The sequence below is a fragment of the Hyla sarda genome, chromosome 11, assembly GCF_029499605.1.
Source record: "Hyla sarda isolate aHylSar1 chromosome 11, aHylSar1.hap1, whole genome shotgun sequence".
NCBI lineage: Eukaryota > Metazoa > Chordata > Amphibia > Anura > Hylidae > Hyla > Hyla sarda.
Window position 1 is genome coordinate 49988491 of NC_079199.1, and position 24145 is coordinate 50012635.

General features: G+C 42.5%; 1 protein-coding gene across 2 annotated transcripts in view; it reads left to right on the forward strand.

The window, feature by feature from the left end:
* The window catches only part of AKT1 (AKT serine/threonine kinase 1), a 148808-nt gene that overhangs the window by 15948 nt on the left and 108715 nt on the right, over positions 1-24145 (forward strand). For both annotated transcript variants that reach the window (XM_056547349.1, XM_056547350.1), the window contains exon 2: positions 5204-5324. In XM_056547349.1, the coding sequence (XP_056403324.1) occupies positions 5279-5324 (46 nt within the window). In that variant the 5' untranslated portion in view covers positions 5204-5278. The remainder of the gene's footprint in view (positions 1-5203; positions 5325-24145) is intronic.

A 24145-nucleotide genomic window follows, 5' to 3' on the forward strand; every position in this document is an offset into this window, starting at 1 on the left:
TTCCATGGGGGGTGCGTTGCCTCGCCTGGTGGCATCTCCGCTGCTGTACAGGGGACTCGTCATCAGTGCTAGATGATGAGGAGAATGAGGAAGAACACAGGAAAATAGGATCTTCCTCGTCCTCACTGGTCGAGTCGGAGGCAAGTAGAGCAGATGCCTCCGCCGCCGAAAATGCCCGGCGGGCCATCCACTTTTTTTTTTTTTTCTACGGTGGTGGTGTGGGGGGCGGGGGTGAAGTTTGGGGGGGGGTTGGGGTGTGTGTGTGTGTGTGTGTGTGTGTGCTTGGTGTAACTATATATAACAGTGTGTGATTATAAATCTCACACCGTTATGTGGAGGAGGAAAAAAAACACTGGGGCCAAATGCAGCGCCCTGAAGGGCCCGGGTCACACTAAAAAATCTGCGGCAGACCCTTGAGGACCTATTAGGGAGTCGGAGGGGATTATTTATTTTTTCCTTTTTTTTTTTTTTACTTAATCCCCTACCTGTCTCTTCACTGTAAACTCACCCTGACTAATGGGCACTTCTTCAGCCCTGAGGGGCTCATATCTCGGCAGGGGAGGGGGGTCCCTGGCTCTCTCTCACAGCTGACTGAATGCGGTGGCGAGCAGAGCTGCGAAAAGGGGACATTAACCCCTCCAATGCTGGCTGCTATTGGTTGGACGATCATCTGACCAATAGCAGCGCTCCTTGGGGGGGGGAGGACGAAATTGTCACCTCCCCATTAATACCGGAGGTGATTGGGGGTGTATTCTACACCCCCGATCACCATTTATCTCCAGGTCATCGGGTCACATCGGTACTCGTATGACCGGAATCGACGCAGATCGCCGGTGTGAATGCATCGGAGATCTGTGGCGATTGCCGACATGGGGGAGTCTCAGGACCCCCTCTTGGCATTTGCACAGGATGCCTGCTGAATGATTTCAGCAGGCATCCCAGTCCAATCCCCGCCTGGTGCGCGGCTGGGAAAGGAATTCCCACGGGCGTACAGGTATGCCCTGGGTCCTTAACTACCAGGGAGCCAGGGCGTACCCATATGCACCGGGTCCTTAAGGGGTTAAAGTGGGCAGGATTGGCTGACATGTTTCTAAGATATTTGATACGGCACACACCATACTGCCTTTGCACCTATTGTTCTAGAGGTCAAAGCTTCTGTCTGCTGTCTTTCTATAATGTGCCATAATTTTTCTTTGGCCTCATGTATGGTGTATGACCCTTCTTTAGTATGGAGCCCTAGGCATGCCACCCTGTGGCACACTACCAGGGAGGTACTGTATTCTTCTCTAAGGGGTGCGTTCACATGTACAGGATCCTGCGCAGATTTAATGCGCAGGATTTGTAACTGCCAATTAAAAGCTGTGCTCAGTCATTTAGTTTACGTTGAAATCTGCAGTAGAATATCCTGTGCATCAAATCTGTGTCTACGTGCGAACATACCCTAAAAGCACTGTTTCTTGGAGAGCACGCTTCTGTTGACATCTGAACGTGGTGCTATTTTTCTTCAGTTCTCTATCATTATGGGACACAAAAGCTATGTATGAAATTGGTGGCCAACATTGCTATAGTATGTTCCATAGTTTGCTTTGCGCTTGGATTGTCATATATGGTAGTGTGATAGTAAATGTCAATAACCTACGCATTTTTCCTTGGGCAACATTGCGTTTAGTTTTAGTAAAGTGGTGGGAGACGAGCGATTTGACAAAAGTAGCTAAGATCTAAGATCTAAGTAACTAAGATCAGCAATTATTATACATGTTATCCGTATTTCTTGGGACTGTCTGGCAGCCACCAAAGATGTTCTATATATTACTATGTGCATTGGTAACGTCCCCCCCCACACACATACACACTCACAGACACATTTATGCCTTTTATTATTTTATTAGGCTTTTATTAGCAGAGATTAACATGGTTAAGAGCTTGTGGACAACAGGTTAAGCAATGATGCTCAATGAGGGTCACCAGCTGGAAGATGAGCACGTACCATGCACCCGGGCTATTGAGGCAGACAAAGGCTTATGATTTGATGCTATTGATATAGGAAGTTCTCCAGTGTTCTAGTGAGCAGTAACAATATAGTAATGTTTATGAGGGGAAAATAATTTAAATGAGATTTGTTTAATCTGAAGGAAACCTAATTGAGCATGTATTTACTGTACACAAGTTTGGTATTCAGTATTTATGCAAAGATTTACCAGATAAATGTGAGACAATGGAAGTGGTGTGCGACCATTGCATTTAGGAGATAACTCTCACTACGTGAAAGAGAAATGCAAATATGGCTTGGAGATATAGCCATGCTTTACTGGAGGTTTGTTTGGGTTTTTTCAAAGGGAATCTTTTAGCTCTATATCTTGCTTAGAGCTGCTGATAGGGAGATAAAACCAATCATATCTGTCTCTTAGCTGATGGCTGTTTGCAAAGTTATAAGATCATGTTTTCATTCTAAGCTTAAGTGCTATAGAGGCCATGCTGAGCTACTGCATGCATGCCTCCTCCACCCCTATTTGCTCTTCATAATTAAAGGGGTACTCCTGGGAACTAAACCAATAGTCCTTATTTTCCCTCTCATGAACCTATTTAATTGTCTAAATATGTTTCATTAGCTATCTTGAGCAGTTCCCTCTCTTTTGTTGTCCCTTAAATGCATGAAGTGAGGGAATAAAAGCCATCCACCCTGTCTGTCCAAATCCCTCTCTTAAAGCAGCCCCCACCCTCCTGAGAGAGAGACAAATCATGTGGTTTCTGCCCTGCACTGACAAGTCATGCTCTCTTTAGTGCTGGGAGGTGTGTGTGTAGCCTTAGCCAATCAGACACTGAGCGCCTCTCTGCTGCTCAGAGCAGGAGGGTGGGGGCTTCTCTCAGATAGTGAGCTGGCTGACAGAGCAGAGTTGCAATGATTGCTGGGAGATATAGGCAAGGGGAGGGGAGTGTGGCAAAGAACATCAAGCGGCCAGACAAGACAACAGCGGCCACAGGAACCATGCATATCAGGCAGGATTGTTTACAGGGAACATATCCAGGTAGTGTGGTGGCTTTGGAGCTTTTATTATTTATATATACATACCCTGGTGTACCCCTTTTAATGTACATGGTTTGGCATCCAGCACTGAGCCTTGTACATCAATTGTGCACAGCAGGTAGAGGTTGGGGAGGAAGGAGGCATGCATGCTGCAACTCTGGTCATCCTCCACAACTTGTGAGCTTAGAACAAAAAACATGATTATTTTTTTTTTCTACTTTGTAAAACAGACATTAGCTAAAAGTTATAAAAGTAATATGGCACTCTCTTGTATATAAGGTGCTTGAGTATGGTCCCACTCCTCGATACACACTAGAAATAAACTCGGCACTCATATGCAATTAAGTATGTGTAGATTTATTCCGCATATTCAGCAATCCAACATATAATTAACATGACGTTTCGATCCATGAGAGGATCTTCATCAGATATCTAGGATTGCTGCATAGGCTGGTGCTGGAAAACGGCGTAACGCTGGGATAAGAGGAAGGTCTGTGCTGCGATCTATGATCATAATCACAGCATAGACCTTCCTCTTATCCCGGCGTTAGGCCGTTTTCCAGCACCAGCCTATGCAGCAATCCTAGATATCTGATGAAGATCCTCTCATGGATCGAAACGTCATGTTAATTATATGTTGGATTGCTGAACATGCGGAACAAATCTACACATACTTAATTGCATATGAGTGCCGAGTTTATTCCTAGTGATTAGCTAAAAGATAGGGGTGTGTGTGTGTGTGTGTGTGTATAATTTTAATTACATTTTTTTTTTTTTTTTTTATTTCCCTTTCTGCCCATGTCTCAATATTGAGCTGACAGGCTACCTTTTTAAAGCTGCAAATGGTGGATTAAATTTGATTTAATTATTAAATGTGGTGGTTACCCACATCACATAAATGTTGAATCGACAAGGAACTAACATTACAGCATGCAGCAAAAGTTAGAGTAGTCTTGTGTAAAGGTAAATGTTTTTTTTCTCTACAGAGCGCTGTTCACACAGGTGCCGATTAAGAGGGCTCTGATATGGCCGTGTTTACACTACAGACTTTCCTTTCTCATGGATAATTCAACTTTCAGCATCCTCTCATTGATCTCAATGGGAGTTCTGCTGCACAGGTCAAATGTTGGAAGTTCAGCTATGGAATTTGCAATGAGAAATTGGATTTTGGTGCCATTTGTCAATGGGATGGAGTACAACGTGTACATAAGTGCAAATTTTGGACCGTGTTGAGCTGCATGCACACCACGTTTTTGCTATATAGTTCCCGTATACGGTTTCAAGTTAAAAACCGTACGGAACCGTATAGAAAACAGTATACATTGACTTAACATTGTAAACCATATGTCAAACGCATCATCTGGTTTAGTCCCTTTTTTTTTATCTTATACGGTTTTGTCTGTTTTTTTATTTTATTTTTACTCGTACCCAAAAAACGTCGACTACCACGTTTTTTGGTCCGGGTGAAAAACCGTTGTTTGTTTTTTTTAACATGGGAGTCAATGGGAACCGTACAGAACCGTGTGTGCGTACGGTTCCATCCGGTTTTTACCATACAGTTTTTGACTTGGCACATTTTTTTTCTCTTGGAATTTCAATCAAACAAGTGAAACTTTATTCAAAATGGAGTGAAAAGTTAAAAAGTATAAGTTTTTTCTTAAAAAACGGATACAACTGGACATTTTTCAAACCGTATACGTTTTTTAACCGTATAAAGGTTGCAACTTGTACACACGTTTTGATACAGTTTAGTCAGGTTTTGAGGAATCCATTTTTCATCAAAAACCTCATACCGAACTGTATTGCAAAAACGTGGTGTGAATGCACCCTTAGAATGCCGCGAATCTACTGAGGAATTTCAGCTGAATTTCTTTAGTGTGAACATACCCTAAAGGCACCTGACACCTGTGTGAACATCAGTGACAAATAAACTTCAATTTAAACCATACACGTGTCTTCAACTTACAGGGCTCAATATGTCTCAAAGGAACTGCTTTTTAGGAGAAAGTGATGTAACACAAAGTCTGCTTGTCAGAAGAAAAAATACTTGGGTGTCACTTTAGCCCAAAGAGCCTCTAACTTATGTGATGTTACATATTGGCTGACTTCTCGGTGCCAAATGAGCGAGCTGTTCCATATGTTTCTCTTCTAACGCCTTCTTTTTTTTTTTTTTTCTAGATATCTTACCTGTGCTGCTATAGTTTTCATTCAAAATCTTGGTGAGAGTATCAACTGAGTTACATTGCCGTCATTATGAATGAAGTAGCGATTGTAAAAGAAGGTTGGCTTCACAAACGAGGTAAGAACATTTGGCTTGGTTTGTTTTAAATACGATTGTTTTTTAACATTGCATCATACATTTTTTTTTTTTTTCTGGACTTTTTGATTCTTAAAATGAAGGCTCGATGAAGAATGTTGTAAAGGTCTGTTGCTTGTTGACTTGTGATGAGGCTTACTAAGTGTTTGAAACCAGGGGAAATTAGCATTTTCCTGATTAGAGGTCTTGGTTGTCGTCTTCTAGATAAACAGTAAAATGAAAACTTACACTTGATAGACCCATGTCTTTTAACTTCCTTAGATGGTTGACAAGATGTACTTTGACTGTCTTACAGGGACTGTAAAGTTAGTATAGTTCTTATTATAGTGTCTGTACTTGTGTTTGATGGCTGGTCTCGCAATTCTTATGTGATCTTTATGCCGGATATTCTTTCCTTTTGCAGCATACAAAATGAGTGTTTCGGGCGTTTCCCAGGTGGCAGTGCATCCCAAGACAATGCATCACTAGTCAGGCGTTGACAGAGAGCATGTCTGTGAGAGGGAGGTCATTCTTTATAGTGCTGCCTAGCTGTGCTGCAGTGGGTGGGGGGGTTGATATGTGGAAGGGAGATAAGTCCCCTCCCATCTAGTAACTAGGGATCCTGGGCATTGTAGCTGGAGGTAGGGGACAGAAACAGAAAATAGCCAGTTCACACATACAAGTCAGCAGCATGATATGTGATACAGGAATCTGCCATTTACCACCTACACAAGCACAGATCCCTGGTAAGCATGTCCATTACTGCCTGACAGGTAATTAGTAAAGTCACCTTATGTTGGATAACCTCTTTTGAAGCATTAAAGTTCCCTTTTAAAGGGGTTGTCTGCTTTATCGTTTCATACCATCTAATTTGCCCTATTAGGTCATATGATTGTAGGAATGGGTGCTTGGGATCCATCCTCTTAGTCCTCTTTGCAATGGTTTGCCGCTCTGGAGGACACAACTTGACAAAGGCGAATTTGCACTGTAAACAAGTCTGTGGGTGCACTGTAATTAGCTAGAAAGTCCTCCTCAATGTGTGATCTACTAGTGTAAGAACAATGGCACCTCTTCAATTTTTCAGCAATAATTGGAACCTGTAGGAAAATGATTAAAATGCAAATGACACTGGAATTCTTCTCTGTAGGTTCGTTCTGTTCCCTGCTGGTATCACTGTGTTACTAACCTGCATTGACATTGGACCCATTGTGACGTTGCATCCATAGGAGCATGTATTCATCCATAAGGAAAATGCGTGATTTTTCATAACTTTCCCCCTTTTAAAATCAGCTGACTGCCAGGGATGCCAACAGCTCAGCTGGTCACTGGAGCAGCTCTAACCTTAATGGAGTTGTCTGTGATTAGAAAACTCCTTCAAGGCTGGGTACAATACTGCCTTTGGGTGGTACGTCAGGATATGTTCGGGAGGTATAAGTCAGGATCAGGCATGTTAAATTCTAACTGCCTGATCCTTTTGTTCTAGGAGAGATAAGCCCCTGTCATAAGAGTCTGGCTGTGGTCCCCTTTTCGTTCAGTTATACCAAATGTTCAGGCATATGGATAAATGGGGAGAGTTGGCTGTTGGTTTCTCTTATTCCTATTGGACTATTCAATTTACTTGTTACTCAATTCGGAATGTGGACAAAATGTAGACACTAGTAGACTGTATGGTGCAGGAAACTCAATGGACTTATTGGGTGTACATTGCAGTGTACATTGACATAACTTTTTGCTACCATCCTGACATATACCTCACCCATATATGTAGTGTGAACCCTGCCTAACTGGTTATTTTGAGTTATTTAATTTTAAGCCAGGTTATTGGATGAGCGGAACAAATTTTGCTTTCTTTGCGCTCAGAACTGGTTTCTATGATGACTACTTAGAATGACTTAAAGGAAATCTGTCACCTGTGTCACCTGCACTAACCTGTCAGTACCGACAGGTAGTGCAGGTGACACTGATGACAACAGTACTCACCTTTTCCTGGTCCATGGCGGGGATTTCCTGTAATCTTCTCTGGTATCTTCACTCCGGGCACGGGCGTAGCTTAATTACGTAACCGCTGCTGTTCCCGGGACCCAGCAGAGAGCAGCAGCGGTGATGTCACTATCCTCCCCCCCCCCCCCCAAGCTGCTGCTGCTTTCTGCAGGGTCCCTGGGGAACACCAGTGGTGACATCATTAAGCTCCGCCCGTGCCCCAAGACGGTGCCCGGAGCCCAGATAGCGGAGAAGATTACAGGAGATCCCTGCCACAGTCCAGGACAAGGTAAGTACTGTTGTCATCAATGTCACCTGCACTACCGGTCAGCAACAACAGGTTAGCGCAGGTGACACTGGGGACAGATTTCCTTTAAGTAACTATTGAAAGTCATCCAGAGGTGGCAAAACCTTTTGATAAAGAGAGAAGTGTTTGTAACTGGGTGTGAACTATAGTGTTCACATGTACCTCAAAATCTTGATAATTTTCTCACTTTGGGAAAGAGATGCCATGAGACTTCTGTGTGGGATGTTCTGTAGCTGACAATGAGCAGCAGCGGTGTTATATCAGGGCAGTCGTTCCTGTAATAAAAGCCTCTGTAGATGTTCTATTATCTTCTAGCTACACATCTATGAAAGAAAAGTTAGGTAAAACATGCACAGCTTGGCAAACATCTAAGTACAGTATTGTCACTATAGTTTGGAACATTTTGGAATTTTTATAGAAAAGTTGGAACCTGGTGACAAGGCTGGTTTTATAGAAAATGGTGAACAGAAGGCCTTATCTATCTCGTTGTTCTGCTTTTCTCGATAACTCCAAAATCCTTGGTGGTTTAGGGTAGTAAAACAGTTAGTTGCTCCTTGGTAGTCAAAAACTGGCCATACACATTAAAGTTAGCCATACGCGCCAATTTTTTGTGGGAATTGACAACTATGTGATTGTCAGTAGTGTTCTCCTTACTCTTCCCCAATGGCAGATGTCAGGAAAGAGGAGGGTTGAGAATGTTGGATTTCAACATGTCCAATCCTTTTGTTGTACAGAACATCAGCCCCTGCTAGAGACGTTCTCTCCTCTACTTATTAAGAATTTATGCACACATAACCAACGTGTTAGAATCTGGTTGCTCCTGCAGCTCTTTTCTTCCATAGTAGATGGGCTCTAGGCAGTTTCCCAAATAGACACCTCCTAAAACCAGTCCTAGCTGCTGCCATTTCAGTGGTTTTATCCTATAGCTCTAGCATTGGGCCATCCTGTTAGAAATGCATTGTGGCAACTTCAGAAAGATGCAGCAATGTAGTGCAAAAACCTAAGGAATTGTCTGGGATAGGCCTAAAGGTCACCCCCCTCTAGGGTAACATTGCCATGGAAGCAAAGGTGCTCTCATTATGCCTGTACTGAGCACGTTAGGTTAGGACTCTGTCAACATTTTGTGGTGGGATCCACAGCATAACTTGTGCCCCCACTTATGAGTGCAACATTTTTGACACACATTGGAAACCAGTAAACATCTGCCAACAGGTGGCATATTAATGTTAAGTCATCTGTAGGATTCTATACTAATAAGGAGTTGTTGGCTGTATTTGCATCTACTAAATGGCCCTAAAGCCAATAATGTGGTAAGTCATGCCTAAATCACCATGAGGCAACAAAAAGTATTGAGGGGGATCAGGTTTTACCATGTGTGATCTTGTGATCTCTCAATGGTGGATGATTTGGTGCACATGTACTCCTTTAGTTCCTCGGGATTGGGACTCCCCTCTGAGCCAGTCGGACTCCACCAGATGTGACCTTGTATAATGGGATTGACTATTCATTTGAATGGGTGGCATGTAATTATTTATTTCCAGCTTTCCAAACTAAAAACTCCCAGCATGCTATGAGTAGGTGAATTGGTTAGAACCATTGATTCCTGGGCCACTTCATTCCCAGAAGAGGTTGTCCAACACCTATGGGAATATTTTAGATGAATAGGACAGTTGCAGAAGTTTCTGCAACAATTGGGAGATCGTGAGTGGGTCCCTAGTGGTCGGGCTCTCCGCGATCAGACGCTTATTCCACGTCCTCAGGATAGGGAAGAAGTGTCTTAGTTCAGTTCCTCAAAGTACCCTTTAAAAGAATTCTGAAAACAACTCTCATGAAGGCCCTTACATTTTTGTACTTGGGGCAGGACTACTGGTTTGGGGTACTTTGGCCAACCCCATATTATAGTGCAATGATACATTCTGTGTATTCCTGTTTTGTGCATTGGCACCATCTAGGCACATGTAAATATTTCCTTTCATTGCAGATGTTGAGATTATTTGATGCACAGGTAGGAGCATGCTCTCTCTCTCCAAGGAAATGCTATGATCTCATCAAAGGCTGGGAAATGATTCAGCTTCCAAGGCTGGTTCCTAAGTCAGGGCAAGCTCCTGGCTCTGAACCCAATCCACTAATTAAAAGCATTTTGAGGAACTTAAAGGAGCACTAGCCCTAAAGTCTTTACTAAAGTGGTGCTTTAAAGGGGTACTCCGGTGAAAACCTTTTTTTCTTTTAAATCAACTGGTGGCATTAAGTTAAACATATTTGTAAATTACTTCTATTAAAAAATCTTAATCCTTCCAGTACTTATTAGCTGCTGAATGCTACAGAGGAAATTCCCTTCTTTTTGGAACACTGATGACATCACGAGCACAGTGCTCTCTGCTGACATCTCTGTCCATTTTAGCAACCATGCATAGCAGCATAGTGGCTCAGTGGTTAGCACTGCTGCCTTGCAATGCTGGGGACTTAGGTTCAAATCCCACTAAGGACAACAATAAATAAAGGGTTATTATTATAATAACGTCAGCAGAGAGAACTGTGCTCGTGATGTCATCAGAGGGCATTCCAAAAAGAAAATAATTTCCTCTGTAGTATTCAGCAGCTAATAAGTACAGGAAGGATTAAGATTTTTTAATAGAAGTAATTTACAAATATGTTTAACTTTCTGCCACCAGTTGATTTAAAAGAAAAAAGGTTTTCACTGGAGTACCCCTTTAAGATAAGCTGCTCATAGCATTTATTCAATATATTTGTAAAACAATCTGTGGGTTCTCAGAATTGGAGAAATTTGAGATAAAGTACTGGTCTTTGGGGGGGGGGGGGGCAGGGCAGAGATTTTTCTGGATTTTCATGCATCAGGATGAGCAGGATTGCAAATCTGTCTCATATATGGGAATTGTTTCTGTTTCTGGAATAGTAAATGCTGAAATAGTAATAATCCAAGTAATAATGCAGTTCTATACAATGTAAATGAGCCTACAGTACAGTATTTGGTGCCACCATACAGTACTATAGAGCTGCCTATAAGGCAGTACCCAATTTGATCAGTTTTCATATATTGGACACTATGAGATCAAGGGTAAGTGCCGCAGGCCGATTGTGCTTCCTTTTTAGGAGGAGACTGACTTACATCTTCTCTTTGTACCCTGGTACCTGATCAGGCTGAGGTAAACGTTGTCTGGCTGCATCATATACTGAACTTCCATTGTGGGCCTAAAGGAATCAGAAAGGTATTCCGGGACCCCCTACACCTTAGACAGCCCCTACATTTGTGATCATCATGTCTCTGTTCTGTTCATTCATATGCTGCTTACTTTTGAGAACATTTAGCATTTTCTGCATAGGAGCACAGGGCTCTGTAATGACTTGCTTTTCTCTTCCCAGCATGCAAGAAGTCTTGTCTTCATATTGTACTAGAATCCCCCTGTGTATGATACACCCTTGAGTCACTGGTTCTCTTCTTCTGAGCTGCCTCATTCAGTACATTGATGATTCACGGTTCGGCCCCTGCATGTCACTAAAGTGGGATTTGCTGAGTGGGTAGAGGCTCACGACTAGTATGACCCTCTTTGTTTAGAAATATTTTCAAAGAAGAAGTGAAAGTCACATTTGCTTAATAACTTATGAAAAACCTTTAGTTTTAATGGGGGAGATTTATCAAAACCTGTGCAGAGGAAGAGTGGTGCAGTTGCCCATAGCAACCAATCAGATTGCTTCTTTCATTTTCCACAGGCCTCTTTAGAGGCCTGTGGAAAATGAAAGAAGCGATCTGATTGGTTGCTATGGGCAACTGCACCACTCTTCCTCTGCACAGGTTTTGATAAATCTCCCCAAATGTGCCTATTTCTAGTGTGAAGCATAATTACGAAAGCTGCGCACCTTTATGATCACTGCCTTATTGTCAATGTGTGTAGGATCCGTACACCATCTGACAAGTACCGTATTTTTTGTCATATAAGACGCTCCGGCATATAAGACGCACCTAATTTTATAGGATAAAAATCTAGAAAATAAAGATTCTGAACCAAATACAATGTAAAGTATAGGACAGTGATCTTCAACATGCGGACCTGTAGATGTTGCAAAACTACAACTCCCAGCATGCCCGGACAGATTTTTTTTCTGTTTTGCCCATGTGAATTTATCCGTACTCTGTTTCAATGCTTGTGCTTTTCTGAACCTCAAATATTTTTGTAAGACTATGTTCCCACGCCAGAATTTCTGCATGGAATTTTGCATGAAAATTCAAAATAAACATATAGCCAATACACTTCAATGGGTTTAAGCTGTCCCATTCACATAACAGAATTTCTGCTGCAGGAATTCCATTGAAGTGAATAGACAATTAATTTCTGCGAAATTGTGATACCCCAGTACAGGACATGGTCCTGTACTACCCTTAGGCCCTGTCAGGTTGAGATCCTCAGTGACCTGGGGGTTCCCTGCAAGGTCTCCCCCTGTTGTTTCCAGAATGTTGTGTATATTGCTTTAATGCCTATCCATATGTATAGGTAGTACAAAGGACCTGTGTAAGTCTTTCACATGTTATGTTATGCAGTCACATGATTTGTTGTCACGTGTTCTCCCAGAGAGCACCAGCTTAACCTATGACCCGCAGCTTGACCAATGGGCTTTAGTCCAGCCCCCCACTATATAAAGGTGCATCCGTTACAATTCACGCTCTTCTCTTACCATCTGCTACTGAGCACAGCAAACACCAGAGATCTGTTAGCCAGAGATCTCGGTGCAAGTGATCAGCATCTGGAAGACCCCAAAAGCTACAGTCATTCCAGTAAGTCTCAAGTCTATGTCTGCTGTCACAGAAACTAGTCAAGTCAAGTCTAAATTACAAGTCAAGTTAATTACAAGTATATTAGTCTCTACAAATGCAAATTCTCTTGGAGATTGACAAAGGTTGGGACCTTAAGCAATTTAGAGTCTTTAGAATTGTTATGCGCTGTTCCACTGGATTTAGGGGAATTAGTTGCGGTCCAGTAGTCACACTAGCTTTAGCGGGGTTTAGATTCGATTCTGGATACCTGCCACAATAGGTATGCGTGGCAACTATGAATAGTTGCCACGCATACCTCTTGAGAACGCCGCGGTGCGGCGATACATGTAGGGGTGGGCATACTGTTTGAGTTTTTTAACCAACTCACTGACAAGCAAATGTGCGAGTGTCTGCAGCACTGCATATAATGCTGTAAGGGAGTTTTCCCTCATTAATCGTTCACTCACTTGTCAGGAGTTAATTTTAAACTTCACACTGGGGAATTTTTAAGACGTACCAATAAAGCTTATATTTTAGGGGTTGAGTAATAAGGGGTTTTACACCCCGGGCTTCGGCCTTGGGGTTAGGTATTGCTTTTCAGGAAAAACACTTTGGTTGCTATGGGCAACACAGCAACTTTTCCTCTGGACAGGTTTTGATAAATCTCCCCCCTTTATCTTTATTTAACCGGTCCATATGATTAAAATGATACCCAATTTGTATAGGTTTTATTTGAGTTCTTTAAAAAAAAGTTATAACTTTTTGTACAGAAATATGTATCCTTAAAATTGTCCTCTGATGATCCCTATAACTTTTTTTCTTTTTTTTGTGTGTGTACTGTGATGTATGAGGGTTCTATTTTGCACTGTGATCTGTAGTTTTTATCATTTTCGTTTTGATGGGACGTTTTAATCATTTTGTATACATTTTTCTTATGGTATGTAAAGTTATCCAAAAATAAGCAATTTTGGATTTTGGTATTTTTTACGTGTGTGCCATTGAGGTTTACATAACATTATGTTTTAATAGTTCTGATGTTAGCGCACACGACGATAGCACATAAGGTTATTCTTGATTGTTATTTTATTTGAGGGAAAGCGGTCACCCATTCACCCACACTGAACCCCCATACACCGGGTTATAGTGAGGGTGAACAGAAGACTAATGCAGAGTTTCTGACCTATATACGTACCTGAAGTCCGGCGCCTGGTCCTTCTGATGTTCGGCTTCTGCCAGCCCTAAATTGGGTGCTGGAGGTGGGCCCGCCGACTGGATTTGAATATTTATGGGCGCTGGTAATGTGAGTGCTCAGTAGGCACAAGCGCTCACATGACCAGCCCCCATTAATATTCAAATTCAGCTGGCGGGCCCACCTCCAGCACGCAATTTAGGGCTGGAAGAAGCCGAACTTCAGAGGGACCAGGTGCCGGACTTCAGGTACGTATATAGGTCAGAAACCTTGCATCGGTCTCCTGTTCACCCACACTATAACTCGGTGTAGTGTGGGTGAACGGGTGACAGTTTTCCTTTAAAAAATAAAAATTAAAAAAATGGGGATTCAAACTTTTATTAGGGAGGGGGCTTATTCACATTTATTAACTTTTTTTCTATTTATTTATTAATTTTTTTTTTTTTTTTTTTTTTAGTCCATAGGGACTTTTACATGTTGTTATCTTTGGATAGCAAATGCTGCACAATGCTGCTCCATAGAACAGCATTGATCAGTGTTATTGGTGCTCCCTTGCTCCAGCCTACCATGGCTTCCTGGAGCATTGGAGCCACAATTGGACGGCAATGAGGTAGGTAAGGGCCAAAGTCGTTCCCGGCAGTCCGCTCCCCCTTGCACAGTCCGCTCCCCCCCGCATCGATAATAAAGTGGATTCTACTCAAAGAGCAACTGGTCAGTGCTGCGTTTTTCATTTCTACCTTAACATTGTATGATTATACTGCCACTACGTTGTAGCACTGCCTCTTAGTTCTTAGTTACGGGACTGATATATTGGAGAATATGCGGCTTTGTATTGTGTGTCCAGTCCTATTAACTGGGCTGGAAAGGTGCTGTAGACACTATAAACCTTACCTGAGTAGACACTTCATGAATGTGCTGCAGATGCATGCGCTCCTCTGAGAGCCAGGTCCTGATCAGGAGATCACCAGAGGGGTCCCAGCGGTGGGACCTCTTGTGATCAGACACTTATTCTCTATCCTTACTTATCAGAACCCCTGATATCTTGTTACTGCAGGGGTAAAAAGGGGGTGATATTTTTTTTTTCTTACCAGGAACTAAGCTTGGTGATATCAGATGCCTGGTTAAAGCAATCTAGCTGTCTGCAAGGGGTTTTCTCCATTACACTGTCTCCCTTGATGAACTGTCACTTATAGAGATATGTGTATTTCCATGGATAGAAACTCCTTAAAGGGGTACTCTGGTTGAAAACTTTTATTTTTTTTAAATCAACTGGTGCCAGAAAGTTAAACAGATTTGCAAATTACTTCTATTAAGAAATCTTAATCCTTCCAGTACTTATTAGCTGCTGAATACTACAGAGGAAATGTTTATTTTTTATTTTTTTGGAACACAGAGCTCTCTGTTGACATCATGACCACAGTCCTCTCTGCTGACATCTCTGTCCATTTTAAGAACTGTCCAGAGCAGCATATGTGTGCTATGTGGATTTTCTCCTACTCTGGACAGTTCTTAAAATGGACAGAGATGTCAGCAGAGAGCTCTGTGTTCCAAAAAAGAAAACCATTTCCTCTGTAGTATTCAGCAGCTAATAAATACTGGAAGAATCAAGATTTTTTAATAGAAGTAATTTACAAATCTGTTTAACTTTCTGACATCAGTTAATTAAAAATTTTTTTTTTTTTTCCACAGGAGTACACCTTTAATGGCTTTTTATTGGGGTTCATGCACAAAGCTGTCTTTTTTGGACCTGCTATAGTGCATAAGGGCCATTACTATACTTTCCTATACCTCATGCATGTATGGCGGTATACTCCTCTAGTAGCATTGCTTAAATGACCACTGTGGTTTAACGCAATGTCCCTCCCTCCTAATTTCTATAATTTTTGGAAATGATCTAATTTACCAAAAATGACTCCTTGCCCAGGAAAAACAGCTCTAAAGTTTTGTTCATTAGATGTCGCTCTTCCCTGGAGTCTAATGTTCACTGCCCGTTAGGGGAAATCTTTTTTTTTGTAGTAACAGACACCAAGATGGATTACAAAAATAAGGGTGATGTTTGCCATTTGCTCTGTGCTGGAGAGAGATACTCTGTTTCTATATCGGTGAGTGTACAGAGTATCTACATGGTCCATTCAAGATAAATCAAAGCTTTAGTCTCCTCTTAACAGCAGTGCTTAGTGTAACCCTTTTTTCCTTGCTTTGCTGCTGCTGCTGTTTAAGTAATGCTCATAGCACCTTGCAAAGCCATTTCATCAATCACCCTTTTTCCATCTATGGTGGTGTGCAATATAAATCATCCCCAGCACAGTTCCAGCCCATTGAGTGTTTGGTGTAACTCCTTCCTTGCTGTTCTAAGTGCATAGCACCATGCAAAACCCCAGTGACTTCTGTAATGGCGGGCTGTGTAAATCATTAGCCCAGTAGAGTGCAAGCCTGTTGTGCTGTGATTGGCTAGTGAAGTAAGTAAGAAGTAATTATGGGTGTTCTACTGAAATGGAGTGAATGAGAAATAACTGAGCACTATAGAGTGAATTCTCGGGGGCTAAACTACAGAGCGCACTAGAGAGAGCACTAAAATCACCTTGTGAGCACTCTTAAGGGTTAACTTAATAAAACCATTTTTTATTTATTTTATTTAACTACGGTATTTTTAAATGATCGGTATGCATTTAATGCGGATCTCTGAAGAAAAAAAAATCTTTTCAAATCAACTGGTGCCAGAAAGTTATACAGATTTGTAAATTTCTTCTATTTTAAAAATCTTAATCCTTCCAGTACTTTTCAGCTGCTGTATATTACAGAAGAAGTTGTGTAGTTCTTTCCAGTCTGATCACAGCACTCCTCTGCAGACACCTCTGTCCGTATCAGGAACCGTTCGGAGCAGGAGAGGTCCACTATGGGGATTTGCTCCTGCTCTGTACAGTCCCTAACACTGACAGGTGTCAGCAGAGAGCACTGTGGTCAGACTGGAAAGAACAACACAACTTCCCCTGTAGTATACAACAGCTAAGTGCTGGAAGGTTAAAAATTTTTAAGTAAAAGTAAATTACAAATCTGTATACCCTTCTGGCACCAGTTGGTTCAAAACCTTTATTTTCTTCCAGAGTACCCCATTAAAGGGAGAATAACTTTTGTACAATTGGCACCCGACGGGGCACTTACAGTAGCTGAAGCCGGCTGTACAGTCTCTGTGCACTTGTTGCCCAGTGTTTCCAGGTCTTCACCTTCTGCAAATTTCCCAGACTACCTAATGACGAATTGCTTAGTTATATTGCTACATAACATAGCTGATTTTAATTACAGGTCACCAGGAAAGCTGGGTGACGGCTGTTATTGCAGACATAGTGGTTGTCAATCGTTTTTTCCCTGAAAGTCATAACAGAAAACAAAAAAAAAAAATGTACTTCTGATTTTGATATGTTGCTAGGAAGAAAGCAGCTCTGCGGGCCGCTGTGGCTTTTCGCATCCATCCCTCGGGCGTATTTTTGTATGTAAATATTTTCTCCTCTTGCATTTTTTTCCCACATTTAATACCTTGAAAATGATGCTGGCAGCAGGTTTATGAATACAGAGCAGAGGTAGACAACCTGTGGCGCACCAGCTGTTGTGCAGGCTCTGTATGACAGAACATGCTGGGACTTGTAGTAGTGTAACATCTGGAGAGCCACAGGTTGCCATTGTGCACGCATGTTGTATGCATGCTATTTTTTTTTTTTTATTTATAATCTGCATATTATTTTTTAAGTCTTTTTTTCCTATTGATAGGAGGCAAAGTATATACAGTGGTCCCTCAAGTTACAATATTAATTGGTTCTGGGACGATCATTGTATGTTGAAACCATTGTATGTTGAGACCAGAACTCTATGGAAACCTGGTAATTGGTTCTAAAGCCCCAAAATGTCATCCAAAAATAGGGAAAAGGGAGAATTAAAGGGGTAGTCCAGTGGTGAAAAACTTATCCCCTATCCTAAGGATAGGGGATAAGTTTGAGATCGCGGGGGGTCCGACCGCTGGGGCCCCCTGCGATCTCTCTGTACGGGGCCCCGGCTCTCCGCCGAGATAGCGGGTGTCGACCCCCGCACGAGGCGGCGGCCGACACGCCCCCTCAATACATCTCTATGGCAGAGCCGGAGATTGCCGAAGGCAGCGCTACGGCTCTGCCATAGAGTTGTATTGAGGGGGCGTGTCGGCCGCCGCCTCGTGCGGAGGTCGACACGCCCCCTTCCAGCGGGCTGTCGGGGCTCCGTACAGGAGATCGCGGGGGGCCCCAGGGGTCGGACCCCCCGCGATCTGCAACTTATCCCCTATCCTTAGGATAGGGGATAAGTTGCTCACCACTGAATCACCACTGGACTACTCCTTTAAAGTAAAATAAGTAGATAACTAATATAGATAAAGCAAATCCTTACATATAAAAGTAAGAAAGATCTGCTGGGAGCTGTAAATCACTGTCTATGTCAGTGTTTCCCAAGCAGGGAGCCCCCAGCTGTTGCAAAACTACAACTCCCAGCATGCCCGGACAGCCAAAGGCTGTCCGGGCATGCTGGGAGTTGTAGTTTTGCAACAGCTGGGGGCACCCAGCTTGGGAAACACTGGTCTATGTAGAGGACAGGAGCTTCTTCAGGGTCCTGTACAGTACGCATTGTCCTAAAAAAGTAACATGGAGTCACCCTTACCTGGTGTCCAAAGGAGCAGCTAACCCTGGCACCGGTAAAGAGAACATGCAATACCTCCCTGTACTGTATGGGGGCGCTACCAGACATCAGTCAGTGCATACGCTTCAGTAATACAGGGGTTTTACCAGTGAATGCCCATTCTTATTGGTCGGTTCTTCCAGCCATTGACAAGTTTCACAGATCTGGACTGTCTGTAGCATTGTATGTTGAGTCTGGTTTCAACTTACATTGGTCTTTTCTGGACCATTGTATGTTGAAACTATTGTATGTTGAGGCCATTGTAAGTTGAGGGATCACTGTAAAACAAATGACATTCTAAACTCATGCCCTTTATAGAAGCAAATGGGCCATGGTTCAATGCATTCCTATTTAGAGCAGCAAATCATTGCACATTCTTAGGGGGGTAGTCATAGATTACAATAACAGGGCTTCTTCCAAAAACTGCACCACAAATGTCCACAGGAAACAACATCATTGGAGATCACCCTCATTGACTGCAAAGGAGCTGATCTGCAACATCAGACACAACCCATGGACAGCTGTGGCTCTTAAAGGGGTACTCCGGCGCTTAGACATCTTATCCCCTATCCGAAGGATAGGGGATAAGATGCCTGATCGCGGGGGTCCTATCGTTGGGGACCCACGGGATCTTGCATGCAGCAAGTTCACTCCGGGTCTGATTACCGGCGACCACAGGGCCAGCGGTGTGTGACCTCACGCCTACGCCCCTCAATGCAAGCCTATGGGAGGGGGCGTGGGGGCGTGACAGCTGTCACGCCCCCTCCCATAGGCTTGCATTGAGGGGTAGAGGCGGGACGCCACAAGCCGCCGGCCCTGTGGTCACCGGTAATCAGACCCGGAGCGAACATGCTCTGGGGACTGATTTTAACTGGGGTGCTGCGTGCAAGATCACAGGGGGTCCCCAGAGGCAGGACCCCCACGATCAGGCATCTTATCCCCTATCCTTTGGTTAGGGGATAAGATGTCTAAGCGCCGGAGTACCCCTTTAAGGGTAGGGTCACATGTGCCATATTTTCCTACCCATTGAAGTCAAGATGGATGCTGTTTGGTCATCCCATAAACTTGAACACTCAGATCAGCGGAGCATGAAAATCCAAGAGGAACAGTCTGGAGGCCCCCATACTCATTAGATGTTTGCCAGCCCAGTAAAAAAACATTTATAGGTCCTTCAATTGGACTATTTTTTTTTTTTTATAAATTAATCAAATAAATGGGGTGGTTAAAGTTTTTTATTATTAGGGACCCCTGAACTTGAAATGTACAACAAAGCTGTTTTTTGTTAGTTATGTTATGTGGCATTAAAAAGAATGGGGGAGTGATATTTTTTTGTGCATTCTGTAATTAAAAAATATTTATATAAATTAAGCAAAGGAGTACTCTGGTGAAAATTTTACTTCTCTATCCACAGGGGGCCCCGGCGATCGGACCCCATGTGATCTCCAGGACAGGACCCCGGCACTCTCGTGAGGAGAGCGTATTGTCTTCCAGTAGACGACACACACTCCATTCGTTTCTTTGGAGGACTGATGATGCCAAATACCTGTACGTGGGTCTTTTCGGCGTTCAAAAATAAATGAATGGAACGTGTGCTGGCTGCAACATGCTCTCCTTACTGAGCGTCAGGTATCCTCCCAGTGATTGCGGGGGACCCCAGTGGCTGGACCCCCCCCCCCCCCCCCCCCCACTATTGGCTTCTTATCCCCTATGCTGTGGATAGGGGATGAGTAAATTTTCGCTGGAGAACTCCTCCTTTTAATTTTGATGTACCCCAAAATGAAATAAAAATAGTTCTGTCATTTAAAGGGTTACTCCAGTGGAAAACTTTTATTTATTTATTTATTTATTTTTTTATCAACTAATGCCAGAAAGTTAAACAGATTTGTAAATTCCTTCTATTAAAAATTCTTAATCCCTCCAGTACTTATTAGCGACTGTATACTACAGAGGAAATTCTTTTCTTTTTGGATTTCTTTTCTGTCACGACCACAGTGCTCTCTGCTGACACCTCTGTCCATGTCAGGAACTGTCCAGAGCAGGAGAAAATCCCCATAGCACACATATGCTGCTCTATACAGTTCCTAAAATGGACAGAGGTGTCAGGAATGTGTCAGCAGAGGAGTCATACAATACAATTGCTCCATACATATATACCTACATGCGCTCCAACAAGATGAAAGAAATGAGGAAGTGATTCAGAGGGAAATGTTTTGTACTAGAACTATTGTGTCAATGGCATTTTGTTTGCACGCTCTTTTTTTTTTTTTTTTTTTTTCCCCCAATTCTCTGTCCATATTAGCCACCAGAAATGTCAAAAGTTCTCATCACCCAAAGGTGGCTGGAGATCATGTAAAATTTCTGGTGAGGGTCACAGACCAAATCCAATTATGTAAACTGTACGTGCCTATTGATACATGAGTCTGGTATGCTGTAAACTGATGGGTTGGGTCCCTACCAGTCATGAGAACGTGAAGGCCTTATCCCTTGACATTCTCATACAGTATATGAAAACAGCTGAGTACACCCACTTGGTTAGATATCAAAGGAATTGTCCCATCAGGACTACCTTTTTCCATATACATAACAAGGGCATATGGGTATCAAAGAGAAGGGTTCCCTGTTTATGACCACCTCTATGTGCTGGGGTGGATAGATGATCTGTGCAAAAGTCTCCCACTCTGGTGGGTTTTATGAATGTTCATTCATTTCATGGAAAGCCATTTAAAATCTGTCACTGTACTGGATGCTAAGTTCTACTATCCTTATAGTCTCATGAATGTACCCTTAAAGACTGGTTGTAATTATATCATTCTTTATCATTCATTTTGTCTATTTGAGTATTTGCAGGCCTGTTTAAAGGGGTTCTCCTGTGCTTAGACATCTTATTCCCTATCCAAAGGATAGGGGATAAGATGCCTGATTGCGGGAGTCCGGCTGCTGGGGACGCCCGTGATCTTGCATGCGGCGCCTCGTTTGTAATCAGTCCTCGGAGCGTGTTCACTCCGGGTCTGATTACTGTCGATCACAGGGCTGACGGCGTGTGACGTCACGCCTCCGCCCCCGTGTGACGTCACGCCTCCGTCCCTGTGTGACCTCACACGGGGGCAGAGGAGTGACGTCACACACCGTCGGCCCTGTGATCGACAGTAATCGGACCCGGAGTGAACACACTCCGAGGGCTGATTACAAACGGGGTGCCGTGTGCATGATCATGGGGGGTCCCCAGTGGCCGGACTCCCATGATCAGGCATCTTATCCCTATCCTTTGGATAGGGGATAAGATGTCTAAGCACCGGAGAACCCCTTTAAGGATTGCAGTAGTCACCAGTGACCTTGGGCGAGTTCTTTTGCTATAGTGTTCTACACATTTTCCTTCTTCTTGAGATATAGGTTTAGGTTAGGGTCTCTGTGGTAGGACTACTGTCAATTACATATTTATGGCCATGTTTCCCGTCGATATGTCATTACTGCGGGTAAAAATGTAAAGCAACAGAGACTTGGATGTATAAAGACATTATATATATATATTGTGTTCACTATGAACTGTGTATTTTTACTAACTTGTCGTGTTTCCCACTATTCGAAGTTATTGTTAGCTGTACATTACAGTGAGGGGATTGTATAGTTCAACATACTGTAGCTGCCAATTACTCGAATACAGTGTAATACACAAACCCCTCCCCTCAAACTATGTATAACCCAATTTCCTGTTTTTGTTGAACTGTTTATAGCCTCACATGTGAAGGAAACCCTAAGACCAACACATTTCCAGAAATTATTAAGTTGTGGAAAACTCATTTACAGGGAGAAACAGGTTTGTTATTGGCTGATTTGTTATATTCACTTCAGTTTTCATATCTGGTCTTTTGGCTTTATTAAATGTAAAAAATAACATGAGTTAAAGTAGTTGTTTATTTGACAGTCTATGTACTACTTGTTTCGATACTAAATTTTTATTTGTTTGTACATGGGCAGGAACTGAACAACTTGTGCCGTCTAGCCCATTAAAGGTGTTTCTTCACCCCCCCGACGTTGGTGGCCTGTTACTAGGATGTAAAACCAATATTCAATCTGCTAGTATCGGTCTCTTGTCACCCCTTAAAATGATTGGACATTGTGTTAGGAAGGTGCTGTGCCACTTTGCCTGCTGGCAGTTCAGTTTTTGTTTTCCTTGCATCGGGCAGGCTTAGAAGAATCAAGTAGATTGGTCCAGAGTACAAACTACAAGGTATATAATAAACCTGACTCCCCTCTTTAAAAAAATATAAAAATAAAAAAATTTGTGTTGTACTTTATCTATTCATACTTTTTCGTCCCAGATTGTCGACTATTATTTATCAAAACCCAGATAGAATTAGAAGTTATAATGCACAGAAAGAATGACAGTCTAGGCACTGCACGCTGTCTGGGCTGTATCTGGGGGCCTTTTGGAGTGCTGATGCAGGTGAATATGGTTGATGTCCCGGGGTGCACTTACTTAGACAATCGCAATGCAGACAGTAGAAAGAAGAGACTTAGTAAAGCACTCACCTGATGTAGATGTAAGAAGGTACTTTTATTCCATATTCCTTAGGAGAAGCACACAGCAGGGATAGGAGGAGAAAGACGGAGCTCCGGAGAGCTTGTGGGTGATGGTCCCGTTTTTCAAGTATACCCGCTTGGTCATGCCCTAGGGGGCAAGCTCTCCGTAGCTCTGTCCTTCTCCTCCTATCCCTGCTGTGTGCTTCTCCTAAGGAATATGGAATAAAAGTACCTTCTTACATCTACATCGGGTGAGTGCTTTACTACGTCTCTTCTTTCTACTGTCAGAATTAGAAATTTGCTTCTTCCTCCATTACGGAAATAGCCACTTCACTGCATTTCTTGTTTCTCTTTCCTTCTTTCTTTGAATGTAGTTTTCTCAGAAATTCAAAAGGTGATAGAATAAGGATATTTCTGTTTCATATTGAGATATGATGACCTATTGCGGTTCCTTGAGTACTTGAAATAAAGCAACTGCGTTGGATAAATGTTTGATGGAGAGAATGGAAGTTGTCAGATAGCTACTTCCGGTACAGAAATTATAGGCCAGAGATGTGTGGGCCTCGCACAGCGGAGTTCATTCTAGAATATCTGCATTCAGGGCACACAACCATAAGAAGTCCATATTTTAAATTACTTATTATAGCCCCAAGGTCCGGACACTATTTAATGATCTTCAAAGCTGAACTTAGATAAGTGGAATAGGCCTTACAACCAATTTACGTTTCTGTATTTTGTGTCTGATGTACGCTTAAAACTTCCATCATCCTGACCTTTTTTTATATTGTTTCTCAACTTATATTTTATTACAAAAAAAAATAAAAAAAACTGTGGCTCGCTCTGAAATGTCAAAAGCACTTTTCACTTGGTGCAGGTTATCCTGCACCTTTCTGCTAAGATGACTGAATACCCCGGCTCTTTCAGATCCTGAGTGGTCATTTGATGTTTTCCTCTTTGTTAAATACACAGCCTCAAGGTGCAATTGTAAGACAAGAATGTATTGCTTTAACCTCTAAGACGAGCAGTAACCCATATTTTGAAGGCCAAAATGAAAACTTTTCAACCACCCAAATAACAACTCCAAAACATCCACCTGTGGACCTATTTTGTAGCCTGGTTTAAAGTATTTTTCTAGTAACATTGGCACTATTTGCAAATATAAAGTTTTAAAGAATGGGCAAAACAAAAGTTGTATAGGGGGGAGCCATCCTCATGTGTCAAAACCTCACACCATAATTTTAATCTTTGTTTTGTGGAGTTAAAGGGGTTATCCAGCTTTTAAGAACGTATTCACAAGACAGTCTGACTCCCTGCTGAACACTCTGGTCTCCACCTTCCAAGAAGTACTAGTCTTAGCATCGATG